Here is a 20,442-nt window from a genome sequence, read left to right on the forward strand (position 1 = left end):
AGGTCTGGACTGAGCCTCGGTCTCTCCAGGACGTCTTCTCCCAGGTCCTGGTTCTCTTAGAGACCGGATCAGATCCAAACCCAGCTGCACAGAGCGGTGTCCGGTCTGACGGACAATTTGGGCTCAAGAGACAAACTAAGCTTCTTCTAGATAAACTTCTTATGCAGGAAGACGACCAAGATGTCTCCACGTCTCCGTCCACATGGGTTCCAGCTTGGTTGATCTGGGTCCTGGTCTACGTGAAGTGTTTTTTGTTTGTTTAATCTAGAACTGGTGTGGTGGCGTCATTAAATAAGATTAAAGAGGAAAATACCTCAGAGTCTAACTGAAGCCAGTTTTTATTCAAAAAGCTTCTTGATCATTTATAGTTTCTGTTTTTTGAATTTTATTTTTATTTTTTTGACAATTTCTAGACTTAAAAATAAAAATAACTGATAAAGGCAGATTTGTCTACAAGTAATAAATAATAAATGAAGGTAATGTTTCCAGACGTTCTTGGTTCATTATTAAAACGTATAAAAACTTCAGGTTTGACGTAAAATCAAAGAACGAACTGAGAGAGTCTTCAAACGTACAAATTTATAAAATAATGTTTCTGTACAAACGTTTAGTTTTTAGAAAAACAACTGGAAAAGATTCACGTCTGAATGAAGGTTAGAAAAACTACAAACACCAGAGAGAATGAGAGAGAGAGGAAGAGAGAGGGAGAGAGAGAGACAGAAGGCAGTGTAAAAGTTAGTTCTGTGTTGGTCTTCACCAGCGACGTCTTCTTCTTCTTCTTCTTCTTCTTCTTCTTCTTCTCGTCTCTAACGACAGATCTGATCCATCGGCTCGTTGACGCGGTGACGACGTCTTCATTTGATCAGAATCAGGTTTGAACCGGAGCAGTTTTTTTATTTTAGGTCCAAATGAACCAAAACCACGTCCCTGCAGCGTCAACATGTCCTCTACGTCTTCTTCTTCTGTCTTAACGGTGGCTGGCTAGCATGAAAGCTGCCATAAATAGTAGCAGAAGAAGAAGAAGGTTATGGTTATTCATGTTCTGTTAGTGGAGCCTGTGGTTACCACGGCAACAGGATGTCTACAGGGGTCAGAAGCTGGTCTCGCTCATGTGTGGTTTGGGGCTGGTGGGGGGGGCAGCAGCAGCAGCGGTGGCGGCGGCAGCGTCGGGGGGGCTGTCTGGATTCGGGGGGCTTTCTGGGGCCTCTCTGGGGGGGTCGACGGGCGACCCAGCAGCCCCCCGGCGAGGCAAAGAGGACGTCTGAGAGCGGGACGGGCTCGCGGCTGTGGAGGCGGGGCTTGCTGACGAGGAGGAGGAGGGCGTGGCTCTGCGTTGTGGCGATGGCGCCGAGGATAGCGGTGACGTCGACAGCGATGGCGAATGTGTTGCAGGTGAGTGGCGAGCGCCAGGAGACACGGAGAAGGTGGTGGGCGTCCTGAGGCCGAACCTGGCCTCCAACTCACTGCACACCGCTAAGCTCCGCCTCACGCCCTCCGACCCCGACGGGAAACCGGCGTTAGCCTCCGAGCCCTTGGCGAGCTCCTGGCAGCGCTCCACGAAGCTCCCCCTGCGCAGGGACCCCCAGTCTTTGTCCGGGTGTCTGGAGGGGCGGGGGCTCGGCGTCTGGCTGGAGCCGGAGCTGTGGGCGGGGCTGGGGACGGCGAGGGAATGCGTCCCGGCGGCGAGTCCGGTGTCCCGGCCCGGTTTGGCGAGGGGCACAGGGGGCGGGGCCTGGCGGGGGAGGGTGCCGCACAGCGAGGCCGACGAACCCGAACCTCCGGCCGCTCCTCGTCCTCCTGCTGCAGAGAGGAGGCGCTCGGTCCTGAAACTGTCGCTGAGCTGAGAGTAAAGACTGAAGAGACAGGAAGAGACAAGAAGAGACAAGAAGAGACAAGAAGAGACAGGAAGAGACAAGAAGAGACAAGAAGAGACAAGAAGAGACAGGAAGAGACAGGAAGAGACAAGAAGAGACAGGAAGAGACAAGAAGAGACAGGAAGAGACAAGAAGAGACAAGAATCAACAACAAACAGAGCAGTGAACAACAACAGAACCTCTACATCAAACTGCTGCTTTTATTTTGAAGAGAAGGACAGGAAGTGAGACTAGTTTTCATTCCTCTGTTTTTCTTGTTCATCTCTGGTTCAGTCTGTTCCACATGTTTTGAACTTCTTCATCTTTAACTAATGTTGTATTTAGATGAGAGCCTAAAGTTCCTTGTTTTATAATTTTAACGTTTTAATGTCTGACCCTGTCAGCGTGTGCTGGTACCTGCAGGTAGAAGCCCTCGGCGTACTGTCAGGTGTTCTGGTCAGAGCCAGGTCACACTGGTCCAGCAGCTCCAGCAGCTCCTCCTCCGTCGGTCCACCGAGCGCTGAAAGACAGCCAATGAGAGCACAGGTCACTCAGTGCCCGACCAATCACAGAGCCAATCTGGACACGCCCTCACTCAGACGGTCGTACCTCTGATGTCGACCTTGCCGGCGATCTCCATGGCGGTGGTCAGGTCCCACATCTGGATGCTGCCGTTGCTGTGGCCGCTGAAGAGGTAGCGACGGGGCCGGGAGCCGATGCGACTCGAGCCCTCGCACTCGTGGACCATGAAGGCCGTGATGGACGTCCCGTCAACAGAACGCACCTCACACACCCTGGACACACGGGTTTACAGATTTATCAGGACTGACTGAGTCGTTTTCCTTCTTTATCTCTGTCGTACTCTCCAGACCTGCAGAGACCCGGTCTGGTCCCGCTCTGAATCTTTTATTCTTCAGTAATAAACTGAATCCTAGAGGACGTGTCCTACCTCTTCCCGTTGGACGACAGTCTGACGTAGAGTTTATCTGTGTCTGGGACGACTCTCTGGATGAACACCTGCTGGTCGTCTCTCTCCCCGTACGGTCCTGAAACCAGACACAGAACCCCCTCAGCCCGGGGCAGGACGCTCTAAACCCTGCTCACGTGTCTACAGGTGTGAACCGTTACCGATCTCTGTGCCGGCGCTGCAGCCTCCGTGTCCGTCCACGTCGTCCAGGCTGAGGATCTTGAAGGAGGTGAGCGGCGTGGAGCCCGGCTGGGTGGAGATCATCCCTCTGAAGCGAGTGACCGTCCACGTCCTCACGTGGTTGTTATCTGCACAAACTGAAGAGAACAGGACGAGGAGATCAGGGACCTGGTCTGGAGACGAGCTGCTTCTAAGACCTGGTCCTAAATGTCCTTGAGTTGGTCTCCTGTGTCTTCCTAAAGTCTGTCCTTGTCTTCCTTGTCTTCTCCTAGAGTTGGTCTCCTGTGTCTTCCTAAAGTCTGTCCTTGTCTTCCTTGTCTTCTCCTAGAGTCGACTGGATTCAGTCCAGTAAATCTCTCTGCCTCTTACCTGAGATCAGGTGTTTCTCTGACAGCATGATCTTGGTGACGGGGCTCCGGTGGACGGAGAAGGTCTGGAAGAGCTGAGGGCCCGAGCCGACGGTCTCTGGATGCTGAACGATGACCCGGACCGTCCCAGAACTGGTCCCGTACGCAATCTCGATCCAGTTCCCGCTGTCACCTGAACACACGGGTCAGAGGTTGATGATCAGAGTCTAGAACCAGACTCAGTGAAGCTGGATCATCAGAGTCTAGAACCAGACTGAGTGAAGCTGATCATCAGAGTCTAGAACCAGACTGAGTGAAGCTGGATCAGGTCCTGCTGCGTACTGGTTTTAGGGGTGAGGTAGACGCTGAGGGCAGTGATGGCGTCCTCAGTCGGGTCTCGGTACAGCTCCGTCACCAGCAGATCGTTGTCCTTCATCCTCAGAGGAAACTTCTGGACGTCTGACAGAAACAGAGTCAGTGTTTACAGAAGAACCACGGTGGAACTGAATGGTTCTAGTGCTGCAGACGTTCTGATACCTATGTAGTAGATGGATCCGTTGTTACAGCCCAGGATCAGGAAGGAACCAGCGGTGTCGTAGCTACTGATGGGAACAACGTCCTGGTTCTGAGGAGAGAGGACGGAGAACATGACGGAGAACATGACGGAGAACATGACGGAGAACATCACACCAATCAATCAACAGATTCTAATGTTCATGTGATCCTTCTCCTCTTTCTCCTACACTTTCTACTCCTCCATCTTCCTTCTTCTTCTTCCCCTTCCTCCTCTACTCCTCTTTCTCGTTTCTCTCCCCCTCCTCCTCCTCTTTCTTCTTCCTCCTTTCTTCCTCTCCTCCTTTCTTCCTCTCCTCCTCCTCTTCTCTCTCCTCCTCCTCTTTCTCCTTTCCTCCCCTCCTCTTTTCTTTCTCTCCTCCTCCGTCTTTCTCCTCTCTCTCCCCCTCCTCCTTCCTCTCCTCCTCCTTCCTCTCCTCCTCCACCTCTCCTCCTCCTCCTTTCTCTCCTCCTCCTCTTTCTTCTTCCTCTCCTCCTCCTTCTTCCTTCCTCTCCTTCTTCTTCCTCCTCTCCTCCTCCTCTTTCTTCCTCCTCTCCTCCTCCTCATTCTTCCTCCTTCTTCCTTCCTCTCCTTCTTCTTTCTCCTCCTCCTCCTCCTCATTCTTCTTCCTCTCCTCCTCCTCCTCCTCCTCCTTCTTTCTCTCCTCTTCCTCCTCTCCTCTTCATCAGTAACTTTCTACACTGATTCATGTTTAGATGTAAACTGTTTAGATGTAAACTGGTCTCCATGGTAACGGGGAGACGTCTCCCGACCCCAGTCATTGGTCCACTGGGACGTAGCCGCCATCGTCCGGGTCGACCAAGCTCCACCCACCTGCCAGTGTTTGGTGACGGCGTTCCAGACGCCGACCTTCCCCGTGTGGCTTGTGGCGATCAGCTGGTTACCAACGAAGAAGAGCGCCTCGGCGGGGACGTTCAGACTGAAGACGCCTGTGGGACAGAGACGTGCTTTCAGTTTCATCTTCAGCTTTCAGCGAGTTAACTCCAGGTAAAGTAAGAAAAGCTCGAACCGATCTCGTTCCCGTTGCCGTCCGGACAGATGGACCAGAGGATGATCTCCGTCACCGAGGCAACGGCCACCATCTTGTCGTTGTCTCCCAGCGAGCCGCCCATCACTTTGGCGTTGAGCGCCACTCGGTCGATCATCCAGTCCAGACGAGGAGAGGTGAAGACCTGCTGCCAGCCGGTCGACTCCTTCACCCTGAGCAGAGAAACGCATTCACTGGTGTACCTAATGAACTGGCCAGGCTCCGTAACACTTCAGCATTTAATACTAAATGAAAACAGCATGGACCGAACGTGCACCTTAAATATAAATATATAATAAAAAACAAGTAAGATAAGTTAGACCAGGGCTGTTACATTCGTTTCCACTAGTGTACCTAATGAACTGGCCAGGTTAGAGGGTACAGTATATTTACAAACCTAAATTATTATCTTAGGAGTTTTCTTCAGTAAATGGTGAAGTGTACCTAATAAAGTGGACAGATGAATGCTATTTTAGCTTGGATGGAGAGAGTTTTGTATAATAGTGAAGATTAAAGGTTCAGAAATATTATTTTTACATCAATAAATATGAACAAGTAAATAATGTTGATCTTTGTCTTAAAACTAAATAAGGTTTATGTCTCAGAGTCAATAACAACCGGTTCTAGCTGAGGTCTGACGTAAACACATTTAAACTTGGTACATGTGACAAACCGACCAATCAGAAGCTGGACACTGTTTTTACCTGTAGCAGACGACAAACTGGGTGTAGGCCACGGCGATCCAGTTATGATGACCACAGATGATCCGAACCAAGCCGGGGTCCGACACCAGACCTGCAGACGGATCAGAAACCAGACGTGTTGGTCACGAGGCTTCCTTTAAACACAGATAAATAAAAACACGGCAGGTATGTTGACCTCCAGACGGCCTCTCCTCCATCATGGACCTCCCCAGCATCCCAGAGTTCCCCAGGTTGGGGGGCATCGTGTTGCTGCGTCGGACCGGCGCCCTCTCTACGGGCAAGGCTCGGCCCGCCATGAACTGCGACCCCGCCACGCTGTGACGGTTCCGACGCTTCGCCGGATACACTGAGAGGACGGAAGGTCAAAGGTTAAAACATATATATCCTCAATAATGGATCTCTACCTACCGCTGGACCAGAACCATCAACAGCTGGATCAGAACCATCAGCAGCTGGTTCCACGTGTATTACTAGCTCACTGTGATGACTGTGTGAAGTACCTGGAGGAGGCAGGTAGCCGTTGAACAGCACGTTTCCACAGGACGATCGGTCAAGTTCGTCACACAGCTGCAGCTTTCGGACTGGAAGAAACATATAAAACAAAAAATCAATCACGTATTTATATTTTACTGGAGTTTAGAACAAAAAAATAGTCAGCTGAGGTATAAAAACGTCTCCGCTGGGAGGTGGGTGTCGCCTAAAGAGATAAAAAATAAATCAGGACTACCTCCAGAACTATCAGGTCCATATTTACGACCCTGGTCTCTATGGATACTCAAAGATGCCCCAATAGATGGAGGCAAAGGAACATGTATGAAGATGGAGAACCGTGTGGATGGACTCACAGACGATAATAAAAACTATATCAGTTGGATTGTGGGTACGGTTACGTTCCCTTTAGACTCATATCTACGGGGCTCTTATTTTTTAAACTAAAGATTCAAATTAGTAACAAACAAACAAACAAACAGGTTTGGAGCATTAATGAGTTTTTAAAGGTTTCTTTCAGGGTCTTGAGTCGTTCTCTCTCACCCAGCGGCGTGATGCCATAAAACTCGGCCTCGTGCATGAGCATGTGCACGTTGATGGAGCGGGGGTGCAGCTCTTTGGTCCGCAGGAAGTTGAGGATGGTGGCGAACAGGGAGGGGTCCCTGTCGATGAAGATCTACGGCGAGAGAGGAGGGAACGAGTCAGAGACAGGACGAGAACGACAAGGATCTAAGACGCTGCGTCTCTGCGGCGCTTACCGCTCCGGTCTCATCCTTCAGGGTCGAGATGCGTCCGCTCAAGAGACTGAAGACAAAAACAAAACACCGTTAAGATGTTGGATAGAAACGCAGCAGATATAATAAAAGAAAAACGTCTTTAAATGCCTTTAGTCTTTAACTGCAGACGCCTCCAGAGCCTCTTTATCACCTGGCGTTCCCAAGCAGACGTAATCTTTTTTAATTATTAACTGATCTTAACTTGCGTCCGTCTGTAAAACTGCTGTGATTCTGAATTCTGGCTCTGGAGGCGTCGATGGATTAGAGGCACCAGATGATGAGCTGTAGTTTCTCTGACCGACCTGGAGAAGAAGGAGTCAGGAACCCAGGTGAGAGTCTGTCGGGAGGTGCTGAACCTGTAAACGAACAAATCAGATTTCAGACTAATAAAAATAAACGACACAAGGTTTGATCCAGTCTCATCCTCCTAACGGGACACCAGTAATCATCTAGTTTCTCTGGCATCAGCTTCTACTGTGATAATCCTCGAGCTCATATCTTTTCACCGCGGCACCGTGGAGACGGGGCTGAGCTACGGCGTCTCGCTGTGGTTTGCAGAAAGGAAGGCGCTGATTGCTGAGGGTCATTAACGCCGCCCAAAACGCCCATCGCCCCCAGCATCCTCAGAGACCCATCCCACCCCGGTCACCACCGGTTCAGGACGATCAAAGCCAAAACGAACAGACTGAATAACAGCTTCTACCCCAGAGCTGTCATTAAACTAAACTCTGAACAATCCTGAAAACACTTGAACATTCAAAGACACTAACTTGTTCAATATTCTGCCATCTGTGTACCTCTACTACGCCCTGACACCCCTACTACACCCTGACACCCCTACTACACCCTGACACCCCTACTACGCCCTGACACCCCTACTACACCCTGATACCCCTACTACACCCTAATACCTCTACTACGCCCTACTACGCCCTGACACCCCTACTACACCCTGACACCCCTACTACACCCTGACACCCCTACTACACCCTGATACCTCTACTATGCCCTGACACCCCTACTACACCCTGACACCTCTACTACACCCTGACACCCCTACTACACCCTGATACCTCTACTATGCCCTGACACCCCTACTACACCCTGACACCCCTACTACACCCTGATACCTCTACTACGCCCTGACACCCCTACTACACCCTGACACCCCTACTACACCCTGATACCCCTACTACACCCTGACACCCCTACTACACCCTAATACCTCTGCTACACCCTAATACCCCTACTACACCCTGATACCCCTACTACACCCTGACACCCCTACTACACCCTGATACCCCTACTACACCCTAATACCTCTGCTACACCCTAATGCCTCTACTACGCCCTGATACCTGTGTGTCTGTATATTTATTTTTTAACTCTCTCTGACATGTCCTTTAATTCATCTGTTCATTATTAAAAACCTCCAGATTATTAAAAATGCTGCAGCGAGAGAATCAGATTACAGATTTATTTTTACAGACTTTATGTGATTTTTGTAAATTATAATAAATCCTAAAAACACCACAAAGTAAATGATGCTAGCTAGATGCTAAATCACATTCATGCATCGTTAGCCACATTTATAACTTCCATTCTCATAGATACGTTTTTACAAAGTTATTATAAATTAAATAAAGACAAACTTTGTTGATAAATTACAACTTATTTGTGTTTTTCTAGTAGTTTTTGTGAGTTTGCTAGCCAGGAGCTAGCTAGCTAACAACTAGCTTAACATCAACACATCTCCATGACTGTTGTCCTGTTTCCATCGTCGGACACAAGGCCAACAATAAATTGATTTATCCCGTCAATAAAATCCATTTCAGCTATTATGGGTTTGTTTTCTTTTTTTGGCTAATAACTATTATAATTTATAATTTATTTGATGTTGAAGCTTGAAAAGAAATCACAATGAACTGAAAAAGCGCTGGACGCGACCTTTGGATTTTGGGTTAAAAGTACATAAAGTCTATTCTGTGAGTAATTAACTGTCTATTAAATGAAGAACATGTGTTTATTGATTCGATTTAATGTGACTTTAAGATTAAAGCACAATAGAATCACTGGAAATCTGCGAAATGTTGAGGGGTGTGTCCGATAATGGACGCTGTGTTAGCATTGTCCGGTGGCTAGCCGGGGTTAGCTAGCTAGCCGGGGTTAGCTAGCTAGCTAGCGGCCCCTCGGCCTCACCTCTTCCCTCCGACATTCAGGTGGATGATGTCTCCGCTCCTCGCCGAGGCAGACATCCTCTGGAGGGATCGGTGGCTCTGGGAGTCCGTAAAAAATAAAAATATTAATCCATTTTTAGGGACAAACGGCTTCCGTTCGTGTTTTTAAGTCAACTTCCTGTAGACCGGTGAAAGAGTGGGAGGGTAAACCCGAGCAGGGTCGCCGGATCCGGGGTAAGAGCTAAACCACGGACCGGAGCCTCCGCCTGGATCAGGACTACAGACTCATTCAGAAAGAACATAAAAATAAAACAAAACGTGTTAAATATCAATTATAAATTAACTTTTTATTGTTATAAATAACATATAATAAATAAATGAAAATAAATACAACTTCAATCCATCAAAAACTACAATCAAACAATTAAACGGACATAAAATATATGTAAAAATATATATTCCATTAATGTGCAATATATATTTATATATTTATACTTACATACTGTACATTCACCATATTTATTTCTGCAAATCTCCTCAGGACTGTGCACCTCTATATTTATACTGTATATATTTTTCATGTCTGTTTATACTGTATTTTTGTTTTTTGTTCACAGCACGGCTTTAATCTCATTGTACATGTGTTTAATGACAATAAAGGCATTCTATTCTATTCTATTCTATTCTATATGTAAAATAAATACAAAATATAATCCAATAGAGAAGAGAAACTTCAACACATCAGAAGCTTTATTTCTATTCCACGGCTCCAATAAAACAGACTTGTAAAATGTTTGTTAAATAAATAAAATACAACTTAAAAGACATGCCTCAAATAACAGAACAATAAATGGAAATGAATAAAGTTTAAAAAAATATAATACTGATAAAACCCCACATTAAATGAACAACAAACTGATCAGCAGTAAAAGCCAACAGAACAAATTAACTGGATAATAATGTTTAACTGATGGTGGAGCGACAGTATAAATCTGAAGACCAGTTGTCAGAAGGATCAGAAGGATTAATCCTCTGGGACCATGAACATCTGCTGCTGGGATCAGTTGACCTTCAGCAATGAGGACGACAGTCGAATCAGAAAGATAAAAACATTTCATTTTAAATTCAGTCAAAGTAAAAACAAATAAGAGTGAAGGCAGCAGAGCTCAGCAGGGATGCGTTCACTGTCCCTCGGTCACCACAGTAGCGCAGGTGTTGGTTGTTGTTTCAGCAGAGATGAACAGAGATCCTCCACTTCCTCCTCTCGTGTCGGGTATCTTCCTCCTCCCCGCTGGATTCCTCTTCCTCCCATTCTTCTCTGAGCTCGGCAGCGTGGGCGGACGAGTCCACGGAGACACGCGAACGCCAGCAGAGTCCACAAAACATCCAGAGAACACGCTGGGTTTCCCCTCAGAGCAACATGAACCCACTGGTATCTACACCTGACCTTAGACCTGACCTTAAACCGGACCCGGGCTGAAGGGGGCGCTGTGGGGGAACTCTAACGGACTTTAATACAAAACAGGAAATGTTACACAGAGTTGGTCCTTCTACTGATATCTATCAAATCTATTGTGTTGATTTAGAACCATTCACATGTTACACAGAGCTGAGAAAAACAATGACGGTGTTAAATCAGTAAACGTCAAATTATTATTATACAAGGGGTCAGAATGAGTAAAAGATGGAAGGAAGGGAAGAAGGAGGGAAGGAAAGATGGAAGGAAAGATGGAGGGAAAGATTGAGGGAGGGGAGGAAGAAAGGAAGGAAGGAAGGAAAGTAAGATGAGGGAAGGAGGGAAATATGGAAGGAAGGGAGGAAGGAGGGAAAGAAAGAGGAAGGGAAGGTAAGAAAGAGGGAGGAAAGAGGGAAAGATGGAAGGAAGGAAGGAAGGTTCCTTTTTTAGGTGGAGTCAGGCTCCGCTAAGATGGAGACGCCCTGAGACGCCACACTGAGCTTCAGTCAGGAGGAGGAGGGTTCATCCATCTTTATAGACAAATAAAATGATTAATAAATAAATTGTCCCGTTCAGACTGATGACGATGAACAGACACTGACCTTCCTTTACCTCCGACGTCATCACTGCCTCTTATTTAAATTCTGCTGTTAGCTTTCCTCCCCTCTGCTCACATCCCTGTACTTTAACACAGCTGCTCTGTTCAGACCTCTAACATGTAAATACACAGGAGCAGTGATATAAGTCTGGTTGCAGCTGCAGCATTCAGTGTTATCTTTAGTTTGAGGCCGACTCGTGTTTTAGATCATTTTACTTTAAACACATCTCTAATCCCTCTTTCCTCTGTTTAATCCTTAGAAAGGCCGGGACGAGCTCTCAGCTCTGGAACGCTCATTCATAAATTAACTTTGTTTAATTTCCTCAAACAAACATGAATGAAGTTGACGCAGAGCTGCAGAGGATGGAGGACAGGGTCCTCCCCCTCCCCACAGAGCAGGTTATACTGGGAGAAAGGAAGGGAAAGGAACGGGGGGAGGAGGGGTGTGAGGGTAGGAAGATGAGGAGCTAAATAAAGGACAGAGGACATGTGTCCAGGTTGGGTCTGAATCATGTCCTGTTGTTTAAGACAGACGACCTGAGTTTATCTGACACCAGCTCAGGATTCAGATCAACCATGAGCGTGTTATATTTATCTGGACATGTAGTAAAACTCTGAGTCCACAGAGGTCATCTGCTGAGTGCTCACATTGTTGATAGAACATTTTATTAAATCAAGTTCAAACAAGAAGAGCTGCAGCTTCTGGAAGTTGTTTCCAACTTCAGTTGTAACTGAATAAAGATGGATGAAGCCTTCTCTTTCCTGTTTTGAAGCTCACTGAGGTGTTTAAGGGTGTCTCCATCTTGGCAGTGTCTGACTCCACCTAAGACCCAGACAGCAGTCTGAAGAAATGTGTTTAATGTTGGAGTAAAGGAAAACAAGACAAGACACAAGATTTAACGACTCTAGTGGGACTCGAACCCACAACCTTTGAATCTCTTCCTCAGAGGTTAGCTAGAAGTCCAACGCGCTATCCATTGCACCACAGAGCCTACATGACCTGCTCTTTTGAAGCTCAGTGTGGCGTCTCTATGTGCCTCCATCTTAGAGGACTCCTGGGGGCGGGGTCTATCGTTGGGTCCTCTAGTGGATGTTAGAGGAACTGCAGGTTGTGGTTGACTTCTCTCATGAAACACTGAGTTTATACGTTTTTGTTCGTAGCTCTTCTTAGCTTCCCAGCTAACAGTAGCTCTACCTAGCTTCTTGTCCTATCAACAAACAGTAGCTCCCCTGGCTTCCTAGCATCCCAGCTAATACTAGCTCTTCCTAGCTTCCCAGCTTCCTTGTCTCTCAGTTAATAGTAGCTCCTCATAGCTTCATAGCATCCCAGCTAATACCTTCGCTTCCTAGCCTCTTAGCTTCCTAGCTTCCCAGTGTCCCAGCTAATAGTAGTTCCTCCTAGCTTCCTAGCAACCCAGCTAATAGTAGCTCATCCCAGTTCCCTCGCTTTCCAGCTAACAGTAGCTCCACCTAACTTATTTTCCTACCAACTAATAGTAGCTCCTCCTAGTTTCCTAGCATCCCAGCTAATACTAGCTCTCCCTAGCCTCCTAGCTTCCCAGCATCCCAGCTAATAGTAGGTCTTCCTAGCTTCCTAGTGTCCCAGCTAATACTAGCGCTTCCTAGCCTCCTAGCTTCCCAGTGTCCCAGCTAATAGGTGCTCCTCCCAGCTTCCTAGCTTCCGAGCTAATAGTAGCTCTACCTAGCTTCTTTTCCTACCAGCTAACAGTAGCTCTTCCTAGCCTCCTAAATTCCTTGTCTCTCAGCTAATAGTAGCGCCACCTGTTTCCTCTTTTGAATGACAAATCCAGACTGCTGCCACCTGCTGGTATGAAGAGATATCTCCTGTCATGTATCAGCTGCTCGTTAGCTATTGTCTCCGTGGTGCGTTCAAGAAGTCTCTGAGGTCTCTGAGGTCTCTGAGGTCGGTTTGATGAGTCTGGATGAGTGGCTGCTTACATGCATCAAATTATAGCTGATGATGAACTCAACTGTTTTTACTTCTGAACATTCGCAGAAAGTTTCATCTGCTCTGAGTATTTCTGACCATCAGAGCGAAAGAGACAAAGAGAGAGAGAGAGAGAGAAAGAGGACGAGGTTAAATAAGGGAGGGATAGTCAGAGAGAGAGAGAGAGAGAAAGAGGAAGTGGAACTCCTCCACAGACTATAAGAGTTTATCCTCTGTGCTCTTCACTTCACACTGCAGAGATTAGATCAGAAGTAAAGGCCACGTCTGTATGGGACCCTGACATCTGCACATCTGTTTACATGGTGAGTACAGTCACTGCTAAATAATATAACTAATGATGATCAGGAGGTTGTTGTCCTGGGTCGATCAGAGGCTGTTTGAACGGGGAAACATTGTTCAAATTATTATTGTCGTTATTACTCTTATTAAGCTTGTTATTATTAACCTTCTTTTGCTGATGCCTAAACTGGGACTAGATGACGCTTTAATTAACTGAAAGTAAAAGAGGTCAAAATATTTTAAATAAAAACATTCTGGAAGCTGATGCTGCAGTAATAGTCACCATGTGTTTCATTAAATAAGTCATGAACAGCAGTTTGGCCCCTCAAGAGCTTTACATCCCTTCATTCCTTTAATTCAGCCTCATGTCATTACATAGGCCACGCCCACTTACTTAAACTAAACTACTTGTTCTATATGGTAGAATGTGCAGCGGCTCCTTAACGAACTCTAATCATCTTTGTTTTTCTTAAACATCTGCATCAAATTTCTGTCACTGGTTGTGAAACCAACTGTTGGTCGTTAGCAGATTAATTAGCGCGTTGAGGTTTTATCTCTTAGATTCTGGTTTTCTTCGAGTATTTTCCTTCCGATATTTTTGCTTCCTGTCAGTGAACCCAGATGCTGTGCTTTCTGCAGAGGAGGAAGAAGAGCTGATTAAAGAGGCTGACAAGATTCACATGAAGACCTGTGTTTAATTCTCAAAACAAAACGTCACATGCTATAATTAGAGTCCTGTTTGTTTATTCAGTTATTTGTTAGTTCATGCAAATGTCGTGTGTGTGTGGGATGCAGTTATTTATTCCATGACCTCAGTGCAGCTACTGGAGCTAATGGAGAGTTTTCCACCAACTAGTTTTTTATCCAGTCATGAAAAATGTTTCAATGTACCTCTTTATCATGAACGTAGACAGAGAAGCCAATCAGACACATTAAATACTAATATCAGACTAAAATGAGCCAATATTACATATCATGTCCTCCTTGTTTCCAGTATCTGCCGTGACCTCCTTGTCACTAAATGTTTCTGGTAACTGCTGATCAGTGGTCTACAGCAGCTTGGAGGAATTTTAGCCCATTCCTCAGAACAGAACCACTTCAGTTCTGAGATGTTGGTGGGTTTCCTCACATCAACTGCTGACTCGGTTAAGCAGGAATCCATGAGCAGAGGTTATGAGTCGGTTATGTTTCGTTTCTCTGCGTATTGTGCGTAAGTTGGTGAGTGTCTGAGAGCCTTAGTTTGCTAGTGGTCAAGTTGGGTATTACGTTTTGTTTTTCTGCTGAGTGAGATGTTTGAATGGTGCAGTTTATTATCAATCAAACATGGTAGGACTCAACTGACTCAGTTAAATAGACTCTAGATTCATGATTCTTGAGTCGTCTTTGATGACCAGTTATATGTACCGAATCTTTTTTTCCACCGCTACTGAATATTAATTAAAAATGAATGAAAATTAAATGCTATTGAATATGTCATTATTATCATTTTAAAAAATTAAAGTGACGGATAAAAATGGGTTATGACTGGATTTTTATGACCGTGTCAGCCAAAATGACAGACAACAAAAAAGTCTAGCGCAACCTCTGCATCACACCAAGGTGGTTCAGTGGATTCATCAACATTAACATCAGCCAATGAGAGAGAGGCCTTTAGCTGCTTAGAAGTTCCCCTGGGTTCCTCTGGGACCTCTCAGACTATTATGGAGTGATCTTTGTTGGTGGACCACTCCTGTGGAGAGGAACAGTCGTCTTCAGTCTGTCTGACTGTGGATTGCAGATTCAGATTCAGATTCAGGAAACTTTCTTTGTCCCCTGGGGCCTTTTAAGGCACATGTGAGCATCATAATGTGCAAGAACAAAAAGCGTCCATTGAGGATTTGAACTGAATAAAGTGCAAATACAAACAGGAAGTACAGGGATTATTTATTTCTGTTATTGTAGAGGCAGTATGGGTAATAAATATAATAAAAAAACAACTTTAAAAACTGTGTCTGTGGTCTGCCTGTTGATAGAAGACTTCAGTTATTAAATGTTGGTCTGTTGTTTGTGTGGTTGGTGGTGATTGAGTGGGGGTGGGAGGTGTGATTGTGCAGTGGTTGTGTGTGGGACAGTTCTGACAGGTAGGCCACTGATCTTAGAGTAAAACGAAACTCTGTGGAAACTGCAAGTTATAGAGAAAACAATGATGCTGATGACAGAAAACATTACCGATGAAATACCACTCTGGTTCCTTCAAAGTAAACAGAAGTCACACATTCTCTAAAATACATGACTCACATCCTGCACCAGCTCATCTCTAGAAGCCAAATTACATCTGTGTGCATCAGCTGTAAGCCTAGATCTGGAGTTTGATCGCTGCAGGACTCTCTAGACTCAGCTCTCATCAGGATCAGAGTCTCCAGACATCTGGATTTCATTATGGGACGAGTTTGAGCTGATAACAGAGGGAAAAATACTCTACATGTGACTGGACAGTCCTCCAACCAATCAGGATCATTTAGTTTAACTAAAAATAAAGCTGAGTCAAACTCATCTGGACTTGTTGTGTTTGTAGACGACGTTTCCTCCAAGTGTCCAGCTCTAAATGAAGGTGGAGAGTTTAGGATTTTATCAGGAACATCTGTGGGTGGAGTCCACCTGAAGGTCACACCCAGCTAACAGTAGCTCCTCTTAGCTTCATAGCCTCCCAGCTAACAGTAGCTTCTCCTAGCTTCATAGCCTCCCAGCTAATAGTAGCTCCTCTTAGCTTCATAGCCTCCCAGCTAATAGTAGCTCCTCCTATCTTCCTGACTAGAATCTCTTAATGATCACATCCATAGTTGCAGGAAGTTGTCAAGTCAGGATTCAGCTCTCCTCCTACACCTGTACGTCTTCTTCAGGTGTAGGTCTGGGATCACCTGTGACCTGGATGACTGAAAACCTTCCATGTCCATCACCACATTAAGCCCCGCCCCCAGATCTTTGCAGGGGCAGAATCAGTTCCCAACGGAGAGAGTCCAGAACAACTCTCCAGAATAAAATCAGATGTGTTGGTGGAGGACGTTTGTTCATTAGTCAGGTGACCTCCACCTCGGTTTGTTTGAGCAAACACGTTTCATAACCATTCAGATGACAACAGCATCTGGTTTCTGTGGTAGTTATGATGAGAGCGAACAGAGGAAGTGGAGCGACATCGCTTTATAGCCACACGGTCTGGTGAAGGAATGTGCTGCTGTTTATTCTGCTGCATTAATCTGAAGTCAGTGCTTCATGTGTTATTTGCTGCAGCTGTGTTGTCAGCATCGTGTATATTACATGTATTTATTCGACACTATAAACTCAGACCGAGGACGTTTCAGTCAACAGGTGACCTCTAGAAGTTCAGTTTTATTTTTAGCTGCTTGCTGAAAACTGTAAATCTTCATATTCCAGAGAAAGTCGCTGCAGCTGTGGAGTCACAGGTGTTTCATGTAAAATAATCCTCTCAGTATAAACACAGGAAGTTGTAAAAGATTGATCTTTTTTAGATTATGACGTTTTATTTTGTCGTTGGTGCTTCGATCAAATAACGGCAGAAATCAGAGGAGTTTAAAATCAGACCAGAAAGAAGACGACAGCCGGGCGTCGTCCTCCGTCCTGTTTTCATAAGAGGGAATGAAGTGGGCCGTTGGTTTGTGTTGGACCGGGATGAGTCGGCGGCCGGGGGGAAGCTTGTGTGCGTACAACCGGACCAACAAGAGTTTTATTTATTTGTGCTCGTGGCTGAGAGTCGGCAGCGTCCAGTCCATGGACATAAAAGGCAGCAGAGACGGAAGCAGCTGTGGAGAAAATCTAAAACTGGTTTTAACCAGCGCTTCAGTGTCTGAATCACAGTGATTTCACACGAAATTATTCCATTCATACATTAGTTTATTGACACTGTGACTCAGAGTGACGACGATGATGAGCCGTACACAGGGGTTCAGGTCTGGAGATGAACAGGTCCTGGAGAGTTGAGAGGCCAAAGCTTCAGTTTGAAGCAAGAAAAAACACAAAGAGACAAAAAACAGCAACAAAAACATTAGAAACAACAAGAAAATCTAAACAAAAAGACTCAAAACTTCCACAAAGACTCTCAAGACTCTACATGAGAGATCAACAAAGGACAGAAACACAAACTAACTCTAAACACCCACAAAAAGATGCAGGAGACTCAAAACTTAACACAAATGAACAATAAAACCTTTCAAACCTTCAAACTAGAAAACCTTCAGCGTGTATCATGACCGTCTGTGTTTGTGTCTCCAGGGATGGATCCCATCAACTCCACCCACCTCCCCACCAACCAATCAGACTTCAGCAGCATCTTCACCGACCAGATCCTCCCGTCGCTCTACTTTGTCATCTTCCTGGTGGGCGTGTCCCTGAACAGCGTGGCCGCCTGGATCTTCTTCCGGGTCCCCGCCGACTCAGGCCTGGTGGTGTTCCTGAAGAACATGGTGGTGGCCGACCTGCTCATGCTGTTCAGCTTCCCCTTCAAGGTGGGGGCTCAGCTGGGCCTCGGCGGCTGGCGTCTCGACGTCATCATGTGCCGCTACACCGCCGTGCTCTTCTACTCCTCCATGTACGTGGGCATCCTCTTCATGGGCTTCATCAGCCTGGAGCGCTATGACAAGATCATTGGACACTCCACCTCCTCCTCGTCCCCCTCTTCCTGCAGGGCCAGAGTGGGCGGGGTTTTCTCGCTGCGCCACCTCCAGAACGCCAGGTTTGCCCGAGTGCTGGCGCTCGTCACCTGGAGCCTCCTCCTCCTCTGCGTCCTGCCCAACGCCATCCTGACGAGCCAGCCGGCCAATGAGCAGAACGCCAAGCAGTGCATGAAGCTGAAGACGCCGCTGGGCATACAGTGGCACCAGGTCTCCAACTTCTTCAGCATCTCTCTGTTCTGGGTGACGCTGCTCGTCCTCGTCTTCTGCTACGCCTCCATCGCCTGGAAGATCTACCAGTCCTACCGCCGGGTCCGACGCGACAGCAGCGACGTCTGCCGCAAGTCCAACCGAAGCATCTTCAGCATCCTGGCGGTGTTCTTTGTCTGCTTCGTTCCGTACCACGTCTGCCGGGTGCCCTACACCCTGAGCCAGGTGAAGGTGTCGGACTTCAGCTGGGACGCCCGCTTCATCCTGTTCCAGGCCAAGGAGGGGACGCTCTTCCTGTCGGCGCTCAACGTCTGCCTCGACCCGCTCATCTACTTCCTCCTGTGTCAGAACTTCAGGGAGTCGCTGCTCAGGAAACTGTCGGGACGGAACAGGAGGAGGTCCCTGACCACCGCCCAGAGCTTGAGCAACATCTAGGAGGAGAGGAGGAGGTCCCTGACCACCGCCCAGAGCCTGAGCAACATCTAGGAGGAGAGGAGGAGAGCAAGAAAGGAGAAAGGGAGACACATAAATTGCAGAAGGAGAGGCCTCAGGAGATGAAACGAGGAGATGAGGAGGGGGGGCAGGGGGACAGGGGGACGAGGAGGTAACCTCGGGACAACAGGAGTGGAAATTAAGGAAACATGTGAAAATGAAACCGTCCTCATCAGCTGATGACTTTGATCAGTTGCCGTGGAAACACATATATTTGAATGTGAATGAGTTTAGTGTAAATACTGGAGAACAGACTGAGATTAATGTAGTGAGTGTATATAGATGTTTTCATGGTTTCAGTTTTTATTTATTGCTGAAATAGTAAAAGGCTGAAGGAGAAGGAAGCGCCGACACAGAAGTGAAACTGAACTCTGATGACTGGGCATCAAACCTGTGACAGTCGCTCAACACGGTAGAAACCCTGTCTGTAAACTCAGCGGATTTGGGCTTTACGGCTCCGAGGTCACGAGACCGTTGTTTCTGGAAGTGGATAAAAGAAAAGAGAAAGTCATCCTTTAAGTTAATATGTACAGAAGATGTTCTACACTGAAGAACTGTAAATAAAACGCTGTAAGAAAAAACACCTGGTCAATATGATACGATCAGATGATCAGAGGTAACAAGGGATTTATTCTATCAACTCATCAGAAGGTTCTGCATGTCTGAATAAAAATGACTCAAAACATCCTGAAAGTAGAAAGAGAAGCCAGTCAGACACATGGAACAGAAACTATTAGACTAAAATGAGCCAATATTACATATCATGTCCTCCTTGTGTCCAGTCTCTGCTGTGACCTCCTTGTCACTAAATGTTTCTGGTAACAGCTGATCAGTGGTCTACAGCAGCTTGGAGGAATTTTAGCCCATTCCTCAGAACAGAACCACTTCAATTCTGAGATGTTGGTGGGTTTCCTCACATCAACTGCTTGCTTCAGGTCCTTCCACAACATTTCTATTGGATTAAGGTCAGGACTTTGACTTGGCCGTTCCTAAACATTCATCTTGTTCTTCTTTAACCGTTCTTCTGTAGAACCACTTGTGTTCTTGGTTCTCGTTGTCTTGCTGCATGACCCAGTTTCTCTTCACATTCAGCTCATGGACAGATGTCCTGACATTTTCTTTTAGAGTTCACTGGTAGAATTCACAATTCATTGGTCCATCAATGAGGACAAGCCGTCCTGGTCCAGATGCAGCAGAACAGTAGCCTGGCGTAGCCATACTCAATTCTAGTCAGAATGTGAGTCTGGTACCGCTCCATAGGGCTGTGATTATGGGGCGTGTTTCAACCGAACCAGGAAAAAAAATGCCTCTGCACTCAATTGGATAGACCTATAACCAATCAGAGCAACGGAGTGTGCGACGCATGTTGTGTCCCATATTCTTAGCGACCATCGGAGCCAGCTTGTTTGACTGTCCGTTAAATAAAGTTTGAAAAAAAAAAAAAAAAAAACATCGGAGCCAGCTGATAAATTAAACTTTTGCCGAATCCCGTACGAAGGACGGCAAAAACATCTTTCCGATTAACAAATGCCTTGATCGCATTTATCTGTTCCTCTTTTAAAATTAATGCGCTGTCGATATCTTCTAGAACAGACTCCATGGCAGAATCTACATCTCAGTTCTCCAGCGGCAGCCATCTTTGTTGTAAACAAATTCAACCCAAGCGCTCTTTGGTGACGT

At 46.4% G+C, this 20,442-nt stretch overlaps 2 protein-coding genes across 2 annotated transcripts; one reads left to right on the plus strand and one right to left on the minus strand.

Annotated features, from left to right (window-relative positions):
- Window positions 1-419: 419 nt before the first annotated feature.
- On the minus strand, window positions 420-9,274 carry shkbp1 (SH3KBP1 binding protein 1). The gene is made up of 17 exons (XM_084559134.1): window positions 9,117-9,274; window positions 7,220-7,273; window positions 6,900-6,945; window positions 6,685-6,817; window positions 6,153-6,233; window positions 5,828-5,998; window positions 5,653-5,743; window positions 4,931-5,121; window positions 4,735-4,850; window positions 3,885-3,972; window positions 3,690-3,806; window positions 3,370-3,540; window positions 2,982-3,137; window positions 2,803-2,899; window positions 2,463-2,647; window positions 2,271-2,373; window positions 420-1,853 (listed from the first exon to the last, which is right to left on the minus strand). The coding sequence occupies exons 1-17, from the start codon at window positions 9,170-9,172 to the stop codon at window positions 1,091-1,093; spliced, it is 2,619 nt and encodes an 872-aa protein (XP_084415260.1). The 5' UTR covers window positions 9,173-9,274; the 3' UTR covers window positions 420-1,090.
- A 3,684-nt stretch (window positions 9,275-12,958) lies between these two features.
- LOC311498813 (P2Y purinoceptor 14) lies at window positions 12,959-18,705 on the plus strand (the record flags this gene model as incomplete). The annotated part of the gene is made up of 2 exons (XM_084559551.1): window positions 12,959-13,419; window positions 17,663-18,705. The coding sequence occupies exon 2, from the start codon at window positions 17,665-17,667 to the stop codon at window positions 18,703-18,705; it is 1,041 nt and encodes a 346-aa protein (XP_084415677.1). The 5' UTR covers window positions 12,959-13,419; window positions 17,663-17,664.
- Window positions 18,706-20,442: the final 1,737 nt, after the last annotated feature.

The sequence above is a fragment of the Chelon labrosus genome (assembly GCF_963514085.1).
Source record: "Chelon labrosus genome assembly, chromosome: 13".
NCBI lineage: Eukaryota > Metazoa > Chordata > Actinopteri > Mugiliformes > Mugilidae > Chelon > Chelon labrosus.

Coding starts and splice junctions, on each gene's coding strand:
- shkbp1 (XM_084559134.1), bottom strand. CDS start 9,172: ATGTCTGCCTCGGCGAGGAGCGGAGACATCATCCACCTGAATGTCGGA. Junction 5,744..5,827: donor GGAGGAGAGGCCGTCTGGAG/GTCAACATACCT, acceptor ATCCGTCTGCAG/GTCTGGTGTCGGACCCCGGC. Junction 1,854..2,270: donor CCGAGGGCTTCTACCTGCAG/GTACCAGCACAC, acceptor CTGTCTCTTCAG/TCTTTACTCTCAGCTCAGCG.